Source organism: Sorex araneus, chromosome 4, assembly GCF_027595985.1.
Source record: "Sorex araneus isolate mSorAra2 chromosome 4, mSorAra2.pri, whole genome shotgun sequence".
In the NCBI taxonomy this organism is placed as follows: domain Eukaryota; kingdom Metazoa; phylum Chordata; class Mammalia; order Eulipotyphla; family Soricidae; genus Sorex; species Sorex araneus.
This window is the reverse complement of record NC_073305.1, coordinates 206122453-206143008: the sequence shown is the minus strand read 5'-3', so window position 1 is coordinate 206143008 and position 20556 is coordinate 206122453. Positions and strand designations below refer to the sequence as shown.

Genomic DNA, 20556 nt, shown 5'->3' with positions numbered 1-20556 from the left:
TGGGTGCCAGTTTAACGCTTTCACCTCATGTTTTCTTTCCACTTTGTGTTTCTCAGTTAAGGATTTAGATGTTCTCCCAATTACAAACTGATTTTAAATACGGGACATAGTATCAAGTTCTGTCCTTTGATTTTTTTGTTCTTTGGTTTCTGGGGCCACACTCAGCAATGCTCTGACTCTGCACTCCAGATTCACTCCTGGCGGTGCTCGTGGGACCATATGGGGTGCTGGGGATCAAGCCCCAGCAGGCCGCATGCCAGGCAAACGCCCTACCCACTGTACTACTGCTTCAGCTCAACGTAGTCTCAATTTTAATATCTGCCTTGCATTTTCACACATGGGCAACTAGGACATGAAAACTCTGATTTGTCAAATTTTATGCAGAGATACTTTATTATTTTTTTAAAAAGAGGGAAAGAAGGCTGGGGCAATAGCACAGCAGGTAGGGTGTTTGCCTTGCATGCGGCCGACTCGGGTTCGAATCCCAGCATCCCATATGGTCCCCCGAACACAGCCAGGAGTAATTCCTGAGTGCATGAGGCAGGAGTAACCCCTCTGCATCACCGGGTGTGACCCAAAAACCAAAAAAGAAAAAAAAAAAAAGAGGGAAAAAAGCTGTGATTTACCCAATGGAGGTTTTTCACACCAGAGAAAAAACCCTAAAGCCTGACAGTCTGTAAGTCGCTGGCTGGAGATGGGGACCCCAGTCCTTCCACCTACAGTCGGTGGCAGGAGGCCATGAGAGGGCGCTGGTCCCCGCAGCCTCGCCTTCCACCCTGGAGCCCGATCGGGCACTCAGCTGCACCCAGGCTCACTCTGCAGCTCTGGGCTTTGTCAAAATCCAGGGGCTCCCTTAGCCCAGGAGGAGGAAGAAGGGAGGTCCGGCCACAACCAGCCGCCGCGGTCAGAGACAGAATCCTCACGTACACACGCGCTGGCTGTCCTCCCATGTGGAGACGGAATACAGATCCTGTGAAATACTCAAACACTCATGGACGTGAAAGATAGGAAGAGAACTGAGAGCTATATATTTTGTAGGAGATTTCAATGTTACCAGAGGTTTCGATTTCCCCCACATTATAAGTTCAAAGGAATACCACATTGCCAACCAAAAGAGGCCTCAGAATATCTTCACCAAAATGATACCACATTGCCAGTGGAAAATTAATGGCTTTATTAGCAGAGAGTGGTAAAAGAACTCGCGCCTTCTTGTGTAAAACCTATGTTTATGACCGGATCTACCAGACCTATATTTCAGATACAAAAGTGAATTTTGATTTAAATAGTTTAAACTTGTATTCAATCCTATATTTAATAGCCAGTAAAGCCTGGCTTCAACTAGAGAACAAACGTTAGATCACAAAGCACGCCCCAGCAGACACGTTTGCCCGAGTCCTGTTCGTGGTCTAAGCAGGAGAGGGAATATAAACAGGAGGAACAGTCAAGTAGCTCATTTTAAATAAGAAATCCAAGAGCAACGAATAACAAAATAGTTCGTACATCTCCATGAAAGATATGAAGAGCCCCTGTTCGGTGAAGGACACCCCGACCCACACAGCAGTTCCCAGGACAGAGGCTCACTCTGAAGAACAAATACCAGGACGGAAGCCCCCGGCAGGAGACACACAAAGATGAACGAGCAGAAAGGGGAATCGGGAAGGCAATGGAGACTCGAGGGAATCTCCCCCAGTTACTGGTGACCCACTGAGTGCACATTGCAAGGCTCCAGCTGACGCCCATCAGACAGTGGGCAAGGAGGTGGGGAGGTGGCCGAAGGCCTGGAATACGGGCTTTGCATGTGGGAGCCCAAATCTGACTCCCCAGCACCACAAATATGGTCCCCCGGGGCACTGCGTGGTCCTCCAGACACTGGTCAAGAAGGAAAAAACAGGGTGGACAGGAATAAGCAGCAGGGAGGCCTCCGCTGGAAGGAACCACGCTGGCCTGGTGTCCCGTCCTGGGTCCTTCCCACACAGGCTTGGGCGAGGACACACGACCGCAGGCTCACGGTGGCCTCGTGCAGGGGCTGGGGGGCGGGAGGCAGCCGGGGCCCACTATCGAGCAGGGGGGAAGCCCACCGTGGAATGAGTGCCACAGGGCAGCACAAGCAGTGGGGCAGATGGAGATGAAGCAACACAGAGAGGGCGGGGGGTGAGAAAAGCCAGCGCCGTGGACAGAGCAGAGCCACCGCCGAAGGAATATCCACGCACACGCCACCTTACGGGGTTACATTGTGGGAATGGTACAGAGCAGGCCTGCGGGGAAGGAGGGTGTGGAAAAGAGAGAGAAATGTCCAGCCAGGACCTCTGCAGGCGACAACCCCGAGATCCCGACCAAACAGGCTGAGCACAGAGGGTGTGGGCCCGGGTGAGAGCAGTGCCCATGCCCACCTGGGCTCCAGCGGCCCTGCTGAGCCTGGGCGACGGTGCTCTTGCCAGCAGGGCACCGCAGCACGCAGGCAGCTTAAGCCAACTCACCCCAGTGACCCAAAGGCCACGGCTAGTCCCAGACTTGGGCACCCATCCCGAGACTGGAACCCCGTCCAAAGCACTCTAGAGCTGAACGGTTTCCCAGACAGCTCGATGGAGGGATGTGGGGGGGAGGGTGGCGGAGCGAGCGGGGAAGGGAAACGTGCTTGATGGCTCAGGCCGCTACGAGCTCAGCACCCTGGAGACGGGGCCACCGTCCACACAAGGCAGCATCACCGGCCACACACCAACCAGGCGACTGGGCTTGACACCAAGGTCGAAGATCACGCCTCAGTGTTGTTTCTGCTTCTAGGTTAACTCCCTCTCAGCTGCCCTCAGCCCTTCGGCGGCGAGAGAGGGGCGGCGGCTCTCCCCAAATCCCGGCAGGGCTTGCAAACGGCGAGTGGGGGTTCAGCCCCACACCTCAATGAGGTCCCCGGATTCCATGCCCAGGTCAGCTGGCAGCTCCTTGCCTGAAAGCTTCGTCCCATCAAAGAAGAAGGTGAGCTTGTGGCCCGAGAGGCCCATGGCCTCCTCGTAGCGGCACATGAGGGTCCTGAGAGGAGAGTTCTGTGGGGAGAGCAGGAGAGGAACATCGGACCCGGAGCCGAGGAACTCGGACGCACAGCGAGCCTGGGACAGGCGGGACCCAGGGCTGAGTCGGACAAGGCAGAGACCCGGAGGGGAAGGCGAGGCAGCGAAGGGGCTCTCCCGGGAGTGAGGCCAGAAGCCAGGGCTTGGGGGGGGGGGGTGTGGGGTGGTCCGGCAGCACAGGACGATGATGAAGAAAGAGAGCCTGGACCAACAGGCAAATAAAGGTCAGGCTCTCCCACGGAGCTGGACGCGAGGGGGTGGACTGGGTGTCCCCGCCTCGATGACACTAGGTGGCCCTAAGCCCTCGCATGTGCCTAGACCGGGAAGAGCCTTGGAGACGTGACTGTGTTAAGGCGAGGTCACACCCCCTTGGGGGCACACGCCGGACTCACCTTTTCAAGAGAAACAGACACCAGGGCCGCCCCATTCTAACGCCAGAGGCGAGACCACAGTGATGGCGGCGGCCAGCCAAGGCGCTCCCACTGCCACCAGAGCGGAGTCTGGCAGCTCAGACTCAGGGCCCCGGAGACGGAGCCAGCAAAGGCAAGAGCGGGTCTGACCCATCTCCCCGGGTGCAGGCGCTGCTTACCCCCGCCTGGGCTTAGCGTCTGAGGAGGGCTGAAACAGAAACCATCCACCCTATCCGGACTGTGATCATCCTGGGCACAGGGACTGCTGTGTAGACGGGTGACAGGTCCCCGTGCGGGGTCCCTTCCGGGTGACCCAGGAGGAGGGAGGAGACAGTAAGGAAGGATGCTCTTGGGCAGAGCATGGAGGGCAGCCGAGTGACCGGCGGGGAGGGCAGCCTCCGGAGGCCAGGGGACCCTCATCCCCTGCTCGGCGACAGGAAAAAAGAGCGAGGCTAGGGCGGCGGGCCGAGAGCCCTCCCCACACTCACGGGGGACAGCGAGACTTCCAGCGTCTGGTGCTTCTCCTTGCCCTGCACCCGCAGCTGCAGCAGCTGGGACGAGTCCTCGGTCTCCGGGGGACTTGCCAGGACCACACAGTCTGCGGGGGGCGGCAACAGGAAGCAGGCCTGAGTGAGGGGCGCTGGAAGCAAGAGCCCCCCTGCCCCCAGCTCTTCCTCCCCGCCTCCCTCTCACCAAGGATGTCGGCCACCCCAAGCTTCAGGGTCCTGGGGGTAGCAGACGGGGACAGCTCTGTCTCTCCGAACAGCAAGAGGATCCTGCTTGGGGACACGCCGAGACGGGAGGCCATGTGATCCACCACGCTCTGCAAGGGCTCCGACTAAGGGGAAGGACAAGAAGCAAGGCCGTGGGGCTGAGCGGGTGGGCACAGCGGGTGGGGCGTTTGCCTTGCACGCGGCCGACCCGGGTTCAATTCCCAGCACCCCATAGGGTCCCCTGAGCACTGCCAGGAGTGATTCCTGAGTGCATGAGCCAGGAGTGACATCTGTGCATTGCCGGATATGACATAAAAAGCTTAAAAAAAAAAAGTAAACCCTCCTCAAAGGTAAAGCCTTCTCCCTGCCTGACGGGCACCCCCACCCCCACCCCCAAGAGTTTCCAGCCTCCGGTGTGTGCTGGGCTCCTCAGATCTAAGTTTCTATTTACCCGACAAAGGAGGGGGTAAAATTTGCCAGTCACCGTTCCAACCAGTCCTGCCCAGAGATGAAGCAATCAGAGGGAAGAAGAGCATGGGGTGCAGGAAACTGGAACCCTCTCGCCCTGCTGGACAGGCCACCTGCTCCGCAGCTCCAGTGAAGACTACAAAGTGTCCACCAGAGAGAGACCAGGGGGCCGGGCTTCCCTGTGGAACTGCCCAGTGGCTGCCTATGCTTTCAAATCTTTTGTAGGGGGTAGAGCGAGGGTACAGCAGAGTGAGGCTGGGTGCCTTGGACACGGCTGGCCTGGGTTCAATCCCCAGCATCCCACCTGTCCCCCGAGCCCTGCCAGGAGAGATCCCTGAGTGGAATAAGCCCTGGGCACTGCCAGGTGTGGCCTTGAAACCAATAACAAGGTATTTCGGGGCACAGCAGCTGTTGTGCTGTGTTGATGAGGCCCATGGATGCGGCTTTAGAACCTTTAGCTCAGGTGCTTGCCTGGCTCAACAGCTATCGTTTTTGGGACCGTTCTATTTCAGAACCGAGGTCATCCCTACCCAACGCAGGCAAGTTTGGGTCAGAGAGAGAGAACACGGTGGGTAAGGCATTGCACTGCTCGTGGCTGACCTGGGTTGGACCCCCGGCACCCCATACTGTTCTCTAGCCCTTCAGGAGAGATCTGAGCGCAAGCGTGGGAGTCAGGAGTAAGCCCTGGGCACAACAACCAAGCAAAGCTTTGGATGTTTGGGGTTTTTTTTGGGGGGGCTGGGGGGATCGCTACTCGCTGTACAGATAGACAGACAGACAGCATGCCATGTACCCCGCATCACTGTGCCCACAGGCCCCAGGCACCCTCCTCCCGCATGCCTTCCAGTACTTACCATTCTGACGGGCAACCTGATGAGGTCAGCCCGGCAGCGGACCTTGAGTGGGAAGAGCCGGGGGTTCTCGGGGAGGGTGGGCCCCTCCACCAGGATGACCTCATCCTCTTGGCCCAAGAGGTCCTGGCCCCGGCGCTGCTTGGGGCTCAGGCAGGAGCGGAGGCTCTCGAGGCGCCTGTTCACCTCCCTGACGGGCAGAAAGAACTTGGGGTCCGTGGGGAGAGCACCCCCACTGCTGCCCGCCCAACCCAGCCCCCTGTCCGCAGCACCTCAACTTCTGCAGCGCCTGAGTATGTTTTCTGTTTTTGGTCCTCGGCAGAGACGAGGTCAAAGGTGAGGTCTCTGGAATCCTACGGAGAGAAGAGAATGTGGGGTTCATCGCTCTCTTCACGGTCTAGGGACCCCTGGGAACCGGATGGGAGGACCAGAGGCCAAAGCTATTGTAAGTGGGTGGGAGTCTGCCTTGCATGCAGCTGACCCAAGTTCAATCCCCGGCATCCCGGAGTGCAGAGCCAGGAGTAAGCCCTGAGCACCGCACAGTGTGGCGCAAAACACAAAACAAATAAAACCAAGGGGGAAAGGGGGTGGGGGGAGGTGGACCAGGACCAAAGCCACGGCTCAGAGGGCTAGAGTACGTGCCTTTTATGCACCCGACCCCAAATCTGAAGCACCACCCCCCGCCCGGTAGCACTGCTGTCGCTGCCCCACTGGGCCCCAGGCTGTGTGCCCAGTCATCAGGCTGTGCCAAGTCTCAGAGTGGACTCTAGACTCCCCAGCGCTGCTGGGAGATACCCCTAAAGAGGGAGCACCTCTTGGCAACATCCGTCTTGTTGGCCGGAAGACGTGAAAAGGACAGGAAAACCCGAGTCAGCTAGTGTTTTGCTTGTGTGTCATGTTTCTGGGGGTGCCGCACTTGCCGTGATGGGGACCCTGCAGTGCTGGGGGTCAAACCGGGCCTCCTATGTGCACACGCTAAAAGTCCTTCGCGCCATGTCCCCACCCCGAGTCATTTTTTTTGTATTATATGGCCCAGCTGTCAAGAAGAAAATGCCCGGCTTTGGGGCCAGAGGTAGGGCCTTGCACGTGGTCGACCCAGGTTCAATCCCCGGCACCCTATATGGTCCCCCGAGCACAGCCAGGGTGGCCCTCCAAAAAAGACAAGGAAGGGGCTGGAGCGATAGCACAGCGGGTAGGGCGTTTGCCTTGCACGCGGCCGACCCGGGTTCGATCCCCGGCATCCCATATGGTCCCCCAAGCACCGCCAGGAGTAATTCCTGAGTGCAGAGACAGGAGTAACCCCTGAGCATCGCTGGGTGAGACCCAAAAAGAAAAAAAAAAAAGACAAGGAAATGCCCAGCTTTTATAGTCCATGGTTTGCCATGTAACGGATGCCAACCAGCAGCCCAGCGGTCCTTTACCTGCTCTCACTCCGAGGCCCTGACACAGGTCCCACGCCCCTGCTCCAGAGGACGGGCGGGAGACGCAGGACAGTGGCAGAGTCACGACCATCTCCAATGGGAAGTGCTGCAGTCAGGGGCCCCCGCAGCTCTCGGCTCCTCTCCGAGAGTTCCCCTCACCCCCACCTCAGAACCCCCACCCCTCCGGGCCCTGCCCTGTGCCCACCGGGCCCGTGCCCAGGCTCACTCACAGAAACATCTCCTCCTTCTCGTCTTCATCCTCTTGCCGCAGCTTCTTACTCCAGGGAGACTCTGGCGCTGGAGACTCCGCAGAGCGGGGGCTACTCGAGTTGGCCATCTCGGTGTCTGGGGGCAGAGAGCGGGCAGAGGGCCCAGGGCAGCACTGAAGTCGGAGGATTTGGGAAAGGAGACGACCGCAGACTCAAGGGGTCGAACTGTAGTCCTGGGGGGAGCTCAAGGGTGGGAGTGCACAGGAAATGCCTAACTCTGAGAAAGAGCGGCCGTTTGCCAGGCTCACGCAGGAAAGAGTCCGAGGTGCAAACAAAGGCCTGAGATGCTATGGCAAGCGCGGACAGAACATAGCCAGTTCCGACTAAGGCAATGGTTCACACGCCTTTGTTCACTTGCACCCCACTAAGAAAAACGCTGACACAAAATCCAGAAAGTGATTGTCCTTATCTCTCGGAAGAGAGCACAAAATGACACATCCCATAGCCATGCTACTGGACTCTGCGCCAGGCTGTTTCATTCGGGGCACCCTGGAGGGGGGATGGGTGAGGTTCCTCCCCGCCCCAAGGGACCCAGCCCCAGCAGCTGAAAACCTGCAGAACTCAACCGCCACCCTGCTCACGGCCGCTCTCCACATGCTCCAGCCGGGCCTCGTCCACGAATGAACCTATCCCTGGACATCTCACACCTCACACCACTCATACTCCAAGAGCAGCGCACCACATTTGATGGGGTTTAAAGTAGAAGGCAACCAATCTTAGAGGGAAATACATTTTTACAGATACATACAAATAATATAAATACATTAATTAATATGAATACACAAGGCTCAACCCTTAACAACATATTAGTAATCTCTTATAGAAGGGCTTAATGGTCCCTGGGTGAAATACAACAGTCTTCACACACTCTCCTCTAAGGAAAGCTTTTTTGGAGCATTTTCAGAGGTTTATGCATCACAAACAATACAAAATAAATTATTTCGGTTCTACTTGGGACAGGGGTTGGGGTTCAGGATGGAAACATCCAAAATATGGTAGTGGGAAGGTGTAATGGTGGTGGGATTTTGGTGTTCGAATATTAAATGTAATCAAATACTGTAAACCACTTCTTAAAAATACAGTGAAATTATATATATTAAAAAAATTCCAGAAAGAATTTACCTTTTTGGGTTTTTCAGCGTCAGAGTGGGAGGGGAGTGAGCGCCACATATGGTGGTGCTCAGGGCTTACTCCTCACTCCTTACCCCTGCACTCAGGGGTCACTCCTGGCAGGGCTCAGGGGACCATATAGGGTACCAGGGACTGAATCCAGGTTGGCTGGGTGCAAGGCAAGCACAGACACTCCCACACACCATACACAACATACCAAGGCACTACTGCCGAAAAGACAGCAAATAAGGTACTTGCACTGCCCCAAAAAAGTGGATCCCAGCATGATTTTTGGTCCCTGAGCACCACCAGGAGTGATCCGAGGCAACGAGGAGTGAGTCACCAGGTGTGGCCCAAAATTCAAATAATAACAATAATAATAATAATAGCAATAATAATAATAATAATAATAATGCAAAGTTTCTCTTATTTCCTTCCAGTACTCAGTCCTGTGACCTCCTGACTCTGGGCTGGGAAGGGCTGGGAAGGGCGCTGCGGCGCGGAGGGAATGAGTTAAAGCTGATGTCTCTCAGGTTTCAGTAACATTTGTCTCTGTCTCTATTGCTGATATTTTTCTTTAAGTCATTTCAACTCAAATTTCCTACAGAAGGAAATCAGGCATTATTCTAGAGCGTATCAGCTCTTTCCCTTAGCTTGCTCCCGCATGACCGTCATTAAGCAAAAAATGAGTCCTGTGGCCGTGGCTTTAACTTGGTGGTCGAGCGCATGCTTTGCCTATGTCTGAGGCCCTGGGGTCAATCCCTGGCACGGGAGGGGAGGGGAAGGGAGGAGAGGGAAGGGGAGTAGAGAGAGATCCGGCGAAAACAACCAATGAAAATGAATCCTGGATAAGTGATTCTCCTCTGGGGTCTATTTTGCCTCCCAAGTGACCTATGCAGTGTCTGGAAAATATTTTGGTTGAAACAATAAGAGGGAAGGGGTTGGGTGGGGTATGATATGGCTCCTCATGGTCAGACATAAGGATGCTGTCAAACACCTGACAATCATGGGTCAGCCTCCAAACAAAGAACTGAGGGGTCAGAAATAAAGTACAGGGGGACGGGTACTTGCCTTGCATGCAGCCAACTCGGCTCGACCCCTGGCAGGAGTGGTCCCCAAGCACACAGCCGGAAGAACCTCGAGCAGTCAGCTATGGCCCAACCCCCACCTCGTCCCCACCCCCCAAAAATACTCATGGAAGAACTGAGGCTGGAAATCCTGTCCTAGGACCCGAGAGATCGTACAGCAGGTAAGGGGACTGCCAGCATCTGTCAGGAGTGATCCTGACAGAGCCAGGAGGAAGCCCTAAGCACTGCGGATTGTGGCCCCCAAAAATCCAAAGTGAAATAAAATGAAACTGTCCTAATCAAGTACAGTAGGACCAGAGGCTGGCCACCCAGTTCCTCAGAGATACCTAACACTGCCGCGTCCACTTTTTGTGCATTCGGGGGTCACACACAGCGGTGCTCAGGGGGGACCATGGTGCAGGACCTGGACCCAGGCCTCCCACAGGCCAAGCCCACCCTTCAGGACTCTGGGCCGTCTCTGCACCCTTGGGTGAAATTTTTTTTTCCTTTTTGGTCACACCTAGCGATGCTCAGGGGTTACTCCTGGCTCTTCACTCAGGAATGACTCCTGGCGGTGTTCAGGAGACCCTGTGGGATGTCGGGGATCAAACCCAGGTCGGCCACGTGCTTCCTGTCCTAAACTGTCTCCTCCTGAACACTCACTGCGATCCTGACAGGGGTCCCCTCTTACCCCCGCTTTCCTGAGGTGGAGCAGAAACGCCGAGAGGCATTAACGCGCCCCCACAGTCACAGCCGGGCAGAGCCTGGCTGTCAAAGCCGGGCCAGGTGGATTCTGAATCAGTCCCCACGTTCCGTCCTGGTACAGACGTGCCCCCGCAAAGCCCCCTGCACCGCACATCATTCAAACCTGGGAGGACCCAGGCGAGCCAGAACACCCGCCCCCAAAGGCTGCTGCAGAGGTGAGGAAATGGTCCAGGTCCTCACTCCCCTGCCCGGCGCTGGCCCCAACCCGCCCCCCATGGACACTTTCAGCTACAGGTCAGCCACTCTCAAGGGGACAAGATGAATCTCGCAGGAGCCATGGCCCGCGCCCTCTCTCCAGCCCCCCGCTGCCCCTGGACACCTCCCCCTGGAAGTCCTCCTCACCTTCTTCCTCAGCCTCTGGGGGGCAGAGTTTCAGGAGGGACAGATGGTCGGGGATGAGGTGGAGGCTGTTCTTCACCTGCCAAGACAAAGGCGCAGTCCCCAGGTAGTGAGCGACAGGGGGAACCCCCCTCCGACCCCTGCCAGCAGCTGCCCTCCCGCCACCGTCCTCCCCAGAGCTCAGGATCCCTGTTCCCCACCGGGCCGCCCTCCTTCCTCTTCCTGCCCGTGGGTGGGGTCTCCGGGAGTCCCCGCACCCCGAGTCCCAAGTGGACCTGTGTCGCTGTGAGTTCAAGTGGACCCTGAAAACCCAGAGGGACCCTAATCCCACTGCCTGCTCCTCCTGGCCACTCCCAACACCCCAAAGCTGGGGAGCCCCACCTTGAGCCCCCACCCCAGAGATTCCTGCACTCCCAGCCCTCAGGGCCTGCACCCGGAAACCCCCACCCCGGGCCCTCACTCCCCTGCCCTCCACTCCCACTGCCCCCCCCCGCGGCACCCCAAGATCCAGTGGCAGCCCAGCCGCATCCCCATGCCGCCACATCCCCAGCCCCCCACACCCCAGCCCCTGCACTGGCCCGCCCCGCACCCCCCAGCCCCTGCACCCCCAGATGCAGCACCCCCAGGTCCTCACTCCCGCCCGGGGCCGCACCCGACCCGGCACCAGTCCCATCCGCACCCCCTGGCCCCGCGCCCCCAAACCCTCACGCCAGCCCAGAGCCGTACCTGACCCCGCGCCAGCCCGACCCTCACCCCCAGACCCCGTACCCTCGGCCCCGCACCCCTGACCCGCACTCTTGACCCCGCACCCTTGACCCGCACTCTTGACCCCGCACGCCCGACCGGCGCCCCCCGACCCGCGCACCTTCGCCGAGTACACCGGAACCACCGGGGCCTCCCCCGGATCCAGCAGCCGCCGCCGCCGCCGCCGCACCAGCGCCCGCGGGGCGCCCCCCGCGTCCGCCCCGTCGCTGTCAGTGTCGCTGTCGCCGCGGGGCGCAGGGGGCGCGGGGGGCGCAGGGGGCGCGGGGGGCGGGACCTCGGCCGGGCCGGCGGCGCCGCGCTCCGCGGGCACCTCCAGGACATCCTCGTCGCTGTCGCTCACCAAATCCACCAGCACCGAGTCCAGGGCGCGCCGCCCCGGGGAGGCCTGGACGCGAGGACGCCGGCCCCGGCCGCCGCGCGACCCCCGAGCCCCGCGACCCGCGGCGCCGCCCCGGGGCCGCCGACCCCGCTTCCTCAGCGGTTCCGCCATGGTCTCGCCGCCGTCTCCACAGACGCCCGCCTCGGCGCCCGTGGCCCGCCCCTCCTGCGGCCGCCCCCTCCACTGGGCCGACGGCCTGCCCGTCAGCGCCCGGCCCCGCCCCCCGCCCCGGCCCCGCCTCCGGGCCGTGTCACTGGTGGCTGGACCCGCCCATCACGTCTCCATCACTGCGACCGAGGCGCCAAAGATTCCGGCCCCGGCCGTCCTATCGAAGGAGCCGTTTCCTGGCCGGCGCGGAAGCGGGGCACTCTGGGAATTGTAGTCCTCTCAAGGTTCCAAGGCCACAGAGCCGAGGAAGACGGATGGGAATTGGTTCTAAACCCCAAGAGCTAGGTTTCAGACCTCCCGGGGAACCTCTTCATTGTGCCTCCCGGCTGTGCTGTGAGCATGACTGAAGACCCCCACTCGTGCACACCCCTCTTCACGCACTCAGTCCTCCAGTACACAGCCCTACTGCGCTATTGCTCTCCTGCTCGACCCACCACCACCTCCCTAGGAAAGTGAGATGGGGGTGATGGGCGGGGACTGGAGGCCTCTAGGGCAGTAACAGCCTGTCACTAGCTCCTGCATGGACACTAGGGTCCCACCAGCCCCGCAAGGCAGCCATCAGGTTGCACCTGAGGTCCACTCGATGTACGTGTTTTGGGTGAGCCGTGGTCTCAGGCAGAAATTTCCCTCTGCAGAAATGAAAGTCAGTCCTGACTTCAGCCCAGGTTTCCAAGTTCATTGTCCACTCTCATAGAGAAGATTTTTCTTTCTTCTTCTTTTTTTTTTTTTTTTTCTTTTTGGGTCACACCCAGCGATGCTCAGGGGTCAGTCCTGATTCTGCACTCAGGAATTACCCCTGGCCGTGCTCAGGGGACCATATGAGATGCTGGGAATCGAACCCGGGTTGGCTGCGTATACGGCAAACGCCCTACCCGTTGTGCTATCACTCCAGCTCCTCATAGAGAAGATTTTTCAGGAGACAAATAGCGAAGCAAAAAAATATATATATTTTCACGGCCAGGAGATAGTACAGCAGGTAGGCATTTGACATGTATGGGGTTGACCCAGGTTCCATCCTTGGCACCCCAAACGGTCCCTTGAGCCTGTGAGGAGTGATCCCTGAGCACGGAGCCAGGAGTAAGCCCTGAGAACAGCCGGATGTGGGTCCCCCCAGTCCCCACCAAAAAAACGGGAAAGAAATTCTACTCATGGGTTGGTGAGATAGTACAGGGGTTAAGTATACTTGCATGTAACTGACCCCATTTTAGTCCCTGGCACTGAATAAAGTTTTCTGAAGACAGAGACAGGAGTAGATGTTGAGCTAGCTGGGTGTGGTCCAAGTCCTAGAGTGATGGGCTGAGAAGCTCCTCTATTATTTGTGAAATAGTTATCTGGGGCATTCCTCCTCTTCCATAGGGCCAAATCTGGGATTTTATGAGGCATTCCAGGGGTTGGTTATAAGCTTGGTGTCCGTTTTCTGCATTTCCCTGCAAGAAATCTGCTAAGTTGTTTTTCAGTCTGTTGTTACAGGAAATGAAAAATGCTCTTTGAGGGGCACAGGTAGGGTGCTTACCTCGTACTTTTCTCACCGGGTTTGATTCCCAGCACCCCAGATGGTCCCCCAATACTGCCAGGAGTGATCCTTAAGTGCAGAGCCAGGAGTAAAGTCTGATCACGGCTGGGTATGGCCCCAAAGAAAAATAAAAAAGCTCTGAGGGCCAGCGTTCAACAGGTAAGGGCTTGCCTGGCACCTGATCTGACCAGTCTCGATCCCCCGAAAAAAATCCCCCTGAGCCTTGCCAAGAGTGATCCCTGAGCATAGAACCAAGAGGAAGCCCTGAGCACTGGCAGGCGTGGTCCCCAAACAAACAAAATGCTCTGAAGTTTTTCATAGGTTAATAGGCATCCCTGATCTGAGATCAAATGTGCTCAAGGCTTCTTCCTGGCTCTTCGCTCAGGAATCACTCCTCTTGGGGTCCAGGGAGACCCTGTGTGGTTCTAGAGCTTGAACCTCAATCAGTCTCATGTAAGGCAAGCATCCTTCCCATTGTGCTAACTCTCTGGCCCTCACATTTCTTCCAAATTAGAATTTTTTTTTTTAATGGTTCTGTGATCTTTTGTTGCCAGTATGGTGAAGTAAGTAGTCAGGTAGGTGGAGCTTCTTGGCAATGAGTTTTGGGAGACTGAAGTAGGCAGGTGTGGGGGAGGGGGATGGGGCTGGATTTTATTACTTACTCAGGAAGTAATAAAACCAAAATGTGACAAAAAAAGTTACTCTATCACTAGCCCTTAAGGTCGACATAGTAGCCCAGGATGTAGACAAAGAAACCCAGGTTGATAAGACTCTGTCACCAGGGGCTGGAGCCAGCACAGCGGGTAGGGCGTTTGCCTTGCATGCGGCCAACCCGGGTTCGATTCCCAGCATCCCATATGGTTCCCCTGAGCACCGCCAGGAGTAATTCCTGAGTGCATAAGCCAGGAGTAACACCCTGTACATCACCGGGTGTGACCCCCCCCCCAAAAAAAAGAGTCTGTCACCAGATGGGCCAGGGAAGGCTGGACCCAATCCCTTCAGGAGAAGCGCCAAAGGAATGAGGTTGTGATAAGAACATGAAGTGCAGGGCCCTTGCATGCGGCCAACCTGGGTTCAATCCCCAGCATCCCACAGGGTCCCCTGAGCCAACCAGGAGTGATTTCTGAGTGCAGAGCCAGGAGTGAGCCCTGAACACCGCTAGGTGTGGTTCCCCCCACCTGCCACTCCCCCAAAGACTATAAGATGGGCCACCAAAAGTTTCAAGCTCTTCCCTTGACAACGCTCTAGAAACAGACTCTTCTCTATGTAGAAAGCCCCAAATGGACAGTTTGGGAAAAAACTTATAAAACCAACTTTGCAGGGCTGGGAGGTTAGTCCATACGCCTGGTACGTACCTGACCTGGGTTTGAGTCTCGAATCATGTGGTCCCCAAGCACCTCCAGGGTGCAGGCCAGGAGACCTCTCAGCACCACCTGGTGTCATCCTAGGATCCCTGGCTCTGCTGGGGTGACCTGGGTCCCCCCGAACGACACCTGCCAGTACTTGCACTAAACCATTGGCCTGGTTGGCCAAGACTCGTTGTCGGGGCCTCCTGAGCACCTCTTGAGGTGCCCTAAAAAAAAAAAAAACACTTTTGCAAAGACAAGTGAGGTACGTCCCTATTCTGGAGGTCCCCTGCATTCATTCTCACTGATCACACCTATCTTTTTTTTTCTGCTTTTTTGGGTCACACTCGGCAATGCACAGGGGTTACTCCTGGCTCTGCACTCAGGAATCACTCCTGACAGTGCTCAGGGGACCATATGGGATGCTGGGAATCGAACCCAGGTCGGCCGTGTGCAAGGCAAATGCCCTACCCGCTTGATCACACCTATCTTTGACTTGGTGATTCTGGGCTCTCTCCCTCTCCCCCAGTCTCTAACAACTTCACTTCTCTCTCCGTCTCCTCCTGAAAATTCTTTTCTGCCAGGGCAGACGACAAACCTAGGGACCCGGATGGAGGTCAAGCTGATGGCTTTTTCCCTGCAAAAAGCAATTTCTCATTCCAGCCTGAGACCAGGGCTCCCCAGAACTGGGGACTCACTCTGGGGAACGAGAAGCGCTCGGCCCTCTCAGGGGAAGGGGGGCGGTGTCCATGACCCACTTTACCCTCCTGGCCCTCCTCTGCCAATAGGACACTGTAGCTCTCCTGTTCTAGAAGCTGCAGCCCTTTCCTCCCCTTCTCCCACCTGCAACAAAGTCACAAGAGTGAGACAAGTTCTGAATAGCCGTTTCTGCTCCGGTCCAAACCCCAAGGCTGCCCTCCTCCCTCCAGATGGCTTTGCAGGAACAAAGGCCTGATAAGACTATGAATGTCGCCAGCCCTAGCAGAGGAGGCTGAACCCCCCCCCCCCCCCCCCGCCACTGGAAAGGAGCTGCCTCAGCACAAACCGGGTTCAGAGGAAAGATCACCGAGCGGGAGCCTGGCATCAGCAACCTTGAGTCACCTCCTGAGTATATGGTACCTGCGAGGCACGGGGGCGTCCCTGATGACCCCCCGCACTGCTGGGCCTGGCAGCACCGAGTTGAGTATCACCGGGATGACCCTGGGGACACCAAGACAAAGAATACTACATAAGTGCTGGTACAGCAGGTAAGGTGCTTGTCTGGCACGTGGCTGGCCCAGACTAGATCCCTGGCATCTCCTATGGTTCTATGAGCACCACCAGGCGTGACCCCTGAGTGCAGAGCCAAGAGTAAGCAATGAGTACAGTTGGCTGTGGGCTAAGAATCAAAATCACGCTTTTAGGGTGCCCTGTCCCACGGCCGCCATCATGGACACCAGCTGAAGAGATAGTACAGCAGGCAGGGTACTTGCCCTGCACGTGGCCAACCCCGGTATCCCATATGGTCCCCCAAGCATCGCCAGCAGTAATTCCTGAGCGCAGAATCAGGCGTGAAGCAAAGCATCGCCGGGTATAGCCCCAAAACAAAAATCTTATTTTGCTTCGCACAAAAAAAAAAAAAAAAGGAAAGAACAGACATTAGAGGTAATCAAGCATTTGTTTGGAAGCAAAGAACTGCAACTAGAGATGTCAATGGAAATGCAAGGAAAGAACTAAAGTCAGGTTTGTAGTCCATGAAAGGACACTTGTCCCGCTCTCGTGAAGCCTGGGTTCTACTCCTTTTTTTTTTTTTTCATGTCACACCTGGTGATGCACAGGGGTCACTCCTGGCTTTACACTCAGGAATTACTCCTGGCGGTGCTTGGGGGACAATGTGGGATGCTGGGAATTGAACCCAGGTCGGCTACGTGCAAGGCAAACGCCCTGCCTGCTGTGCTATCACTCCAGCCCCATGGGTTCTACTCCTGAGATAAAAAATTAATTGGCAAAAAAAATTAATTGGGATTTGGGGGCAGAGCGATAGTACAGCAGGAAGGGCATTTGCCTTTCATGCAGCCAACCTGGGTTCAATCTCCGGCATCCCATATGGTCCCCTGAGCAGCACCCAGAGTGATTCCTGAGTGCACAGTCAGGAGTAACTCCTGAGCATTGCCGGCTGTAGCCTCAAAACAAAACAAATAAAGTATATTAATTGGGACTGGAGCAATAGTAGAGTGGATAAGGAGCTTGACTTAAACACAACTGACTCCAATCTGATCCCTGGCATCCCGAGAGGATCCAGGGGCCCCAGCAGGAATGATCCCAGAGTGCAAAGCCAGAAGCAAGCCCTGAGTACATCATGTGTGCCTCCCCCAAATTAACTGATTAATTAATCAATTTAAAAGAACTGGTTGGAATCAGAGAGTTAATACAGGAGGTAAGGCCCTGGCCTTACATGTGGCCGACCCTGGTTGGAATCCCTGGCACCACATATGGCTCCTTTCGGCATGTCCAGGGGTCATGTCCAGAGCCAGGAATAGTCCCTAAGCACATCCAGGTGTGGCCCCAAAATTGAACTAAAATAAACTAGCCCTAGGGGTTCCGGAGAGAGAGTGCAGGGGTTAGGCACTTTGCTTGGATGCAACTGACACTGCATCGACCCCTGGCAATGTGGTCCCACAAGCAGCACAGGAGCGACCCCTGAGCACAGAGCCAGGAATGACTCTCAAGCTCTTAGCTCTAACGGCCCCAAAAACAAAACTTGCAAACAAGACACTTTTCTCAGGCGCAGGGAATGACACGCTGGCGTAAAATATCTGCTTTTCTCACATGAGGCTGTAAGTTAGATTTCTGGTGTTGCTTAAATGTACAGAGCATGCACAGACCTCCAGACCCCCCCCCCAGCCAGGTGTATGCCGCCCCCATCCCCTGAGAGTGCAAACATCCAAACCAGGCATGTGTGTGACCCATGTCATCATACTGACAGCAAGGGGGAAGCAAGAGGGAACTCCAGACAAACCAAGACGCGTTTTTCTTACCCTACAACCTCTGGACTTTCTGGCTGGGAGTGCTCATCTCTGTTTCCCCAACACACCCGCCACCGACCTCCTCCCACGTCCGCTCTGAGCCCTGCCCTCAGCTAACTGCCTAATTTAGCAACTCCAGCCCTTACGCACCCCCTCCTGACCCCTCTGATGGCCGTGACACCTCTTACCTCCACACACTTCCCAGGAGACCTCCGCTCAGCACACACCTCAAACCACGCGCCTGGGACTAGAGCGATAGCACAGCGGGTATTGCCTTGCATGCGGCCGACCTGGGTTCAATTCCCAGCATCCCATATGGTCCCCTGAGCACCGCCAGGAGTAATTCCTGAGTGCAAAGCCAGGAGTAACCCCTGTGCATCGCCGGGTGTGACCCAAAGAGCGAGAAAAAAAAATCAAACTACGTGCCTTTCCCCTACATACGAAAGAGTTTCCGAGCTGATACAGCACCTCCAATACACACAGCCTCAGCCCGCGCCACGGACACCGCTCCCTCCAGTCCCTCCTGCGGACCCCGCCAGCCCCTGCTGAAGGCCACGTGCCCAGTAGGTGGCGCTGTTTCCCAGGGAACACGGCTGGACCTAGGGGACCTTGGAGCGGTGGGGAGGGGGGAGGAGCCAAGGAACCAGAAAGGTGGGACAGAGATGGCACAGGGCCCCCAGCCCAGCAGAACAATGCAAGCCTCAGGTCTCCTTCTTCCTCAACTCTGCGCAAGAGCAGAGAGTGGCACGGCCCTGCCCAGCCAGCTGAGGGGGGCAGATGAGAAACTGAAACTGGACTCCAGGCTAACATCCTGGGTGCCTATGGCCTTTTGGCATACAGCTAAACGATGGTTCCTGTGCCACATTTCTGATGGTGGCTTGGAGAAACAGCACAGTTGGCAGGTCACTCCCCTGGCACACAGCTGACCCGGGCCAATCCCTAGCATCCCACATCCAAAACCGTAAGTTGTTGGGGGCCGGAGCACTAGCAGAGCGGGTAGGGTCTTTACCTTGCATGCGGCTGACCAGGGTTCAATCCCTGGCATCCCATATGTTCCACCGAGCAACGCCAGGAGTGATTCCTGAGTGCAGAGCCAGGAGTAGCCCCTGAGCATTGCCGGGTGTGACCCAAAAAGCAAAAAAAAAAAAAAAATCAAAACCCAGGAGTTGTGGTATCCATACATAGTGGAACACTAGGTAATTTTTTTTTTTTTTTTGCTTTTTGGGTCACACCCGGTGATGCACAGGGGTTACTCCTGGCTCTGCACTCAGGAATCACTCCTGGTGGTGCTCCGGGGACCATATGGGATGCTGGGATTTGAACCTGGGTCGATTGCGTGCAAGGCAAAAGCCCTACCCGCTGTGCTATCACTCCAGCCTAACACTAGGCAATTCTCAGAACAAAATCATCAGGTGCAGAGGCTAGACTAGGATAGTCAGTCAGAAGAACAGGGATGAGCAATCTCTCTCATGTGTGAGGCGTACAGATACACCACGAGGTAGCACAAAGGCTCAAAGGCAACATCACAGAAGAACTGAAGAATAAAATTGAGCTGGGAGGCAGGGGGTGAAAGGGAGAGAGAAAGGGGTCCTTGGGAGAGGATGGTGGGCACACTGGTGAAGGATGTGGCATTGGAATTACTGTAAATCTCAACCTCAATCTATAAAGGTTTTAAAAAATAATAAATGGGAACCAGAGAGAATGAACACAACCATTAAGAGCTTACCTTGGGGCTGGAGCGATAGCACAGCGGGTAAGGCGTTTACCTTGCACACAGCCGACCCGGGTTCGGTTCCCAGTGTCCCATATGGTCCCCTGAGCACCGCCAGGAGTAATTCCTGAATGCAAAGCTAGGAGTAACCCCTGTGCATTGCTGGGTGTGACCCCCCCAAAAAAAAGCTTACTTGTACATATCCAATCTGGGTTTGATCCCCAGCACTCCACTTGGTACCCCATGCCTGCCAGGGCTATGGGTATTACCCAAAAACAAAATGATAAATAAAAATAGAGTAAAGCAGACTAAAGTCCAGTGGAAGAGTGGAGACACTAGAACCCCTCCCTTGAAAGCATGTGGTCCTGAGTTTGGATCCCCGGTGTCCCACATGTGCTAAGCATGGTCCTGGCAGGCCTCCTTTTTGAGGCTGGCAGCTCTGCTGTCCCAGAACTGTGCCCGACTACTGGCCACGCTGCAGGCCACACTGCTGCACCAAAAGGGGTGTGGCTTGGGCCGGAGCAATAGCACAGCATTTAGAGCACGTGCCTTGCATGCAGACTACCAGGTCCGAGCCCCGGCATTCCAGATGGTTCTCCAAGCAATGCCAGGAGTAATTTCTGAGCATCACCGGATGTGAACCTCCCTCCAAAAAACAAAAGCCAAAAAAAAAATAGTGTGATTCTTGGTGAGCACCACAAAATGGTGTGTGAGTTCCAGGACTGTGACCCTGGGGAGCACTGTGAGGGCACCACAGTGACCTGCTCAGACCACAGCTTGGGGCTGCCACTGAGAGTGGGAGCCCCGTGCTCGCTTCGGCAGCACGTAGACTAAAATTGGAACGATGCAGAGAAGACCAGCATGGCCCCCTCGCAAGGACGGCACGCACATTCGTGAAGCGTTCCATTTATTTTTCTGGGTTTTATTGATGCAGCTGCTACTTTTATGACATTATAGAGTGATTCTGTGGAATTACTGCTTTTGGGGAGGGGGCCATTATTTCTAGAAATATTGTTTCTGCGATTGACTGGGTGAATTGTAAAAAATTGTGAATCTCACTATTCAAATAACTTTTAGATGATATTGATTTTCTATAAATCCCAATATCTGTCAATGTTTGAAACTGTTACATGTTGCTATTTCATGCTAAATTTACTTAAAATAAATTGACCTCATGGGGCTGGATCGATAGCA

At 55.9% G+C, this 20556-nt stretch overlaps 1 protein-coding gene and 1 non-coding gene across 2 annotated transcripts; one reads left to right on the top strand and one right to left on the bottom strand.

Annotated features, from left to right (window-relative positions):
* Positions 1 to 626: 626 nt before the first annotated feature.
* Positions 627 to 11792, bottom strand: NFATC2IP (nuclear factor of activated T cells 2 interacting protein). Its single transcript, XM_055136580.1, has 8 exons — positions 11341 to 11792; positions 10479 to 10554; positions 7156 to 7270; positions 5777 to 5857; positions 5508 to 5694; positions 4166 to 4310; positions 3961 to 4070; positions 627 to 3038 (listed from the first exon to the last, which is right to left on the bottom strand). The coding sequence occupies exons 1-8, from the start codon at positions 11728 to 11730 to the stop codon at positions 2880 to 2882; spliced, it is 1263 nt and encodes a 420-aa protein (XP_054992555.1). The 5' UTR covers positions 11731 to 11792; the 3' UTR covers positions 627 to 2879.
* An 8376-nt stretch (positions 11793 to 20168) lies between these two features.
* On the top strand, positions 20169 to 20275 carry LOC129404551 (U6 spliceosomal RNA). Its single transcript, XR_008629948.1, has one exon. It is a non-coding gene; the product is annotated as a U6 spliceosomal RNA (small nuclear RNA).
* The last annotated feature ends 281 nt before the right edge of the window (positions 20276 to 20556 follow it).

Bases quoted from the DNA above. Each gene is read 5' to 3' on its own strand.
- NFATC2IP (XM_055136580.1), bottom strand. From the start codon at position 11,730: ATGGCGGAACCGCTGAGGAAGCGGGGTCGGCGGCCCCGGGGCGGCGCC. The intron at 7,271-10,478 runs GTGAGGAGGACT...CTCTGCCCCCAG, and splicing joins CCCAGAGGCTGAGGAAGAAG to ACACCGAGATGGCCAACTCG. The intron at 5,695-5,776 runs GTGCTGCGGACA...TCTGCCCGTCAG, and splicing joins CAGGCGCTGCAGAAGTTGAG to GGAGGTGAACAGGCGCCTCG.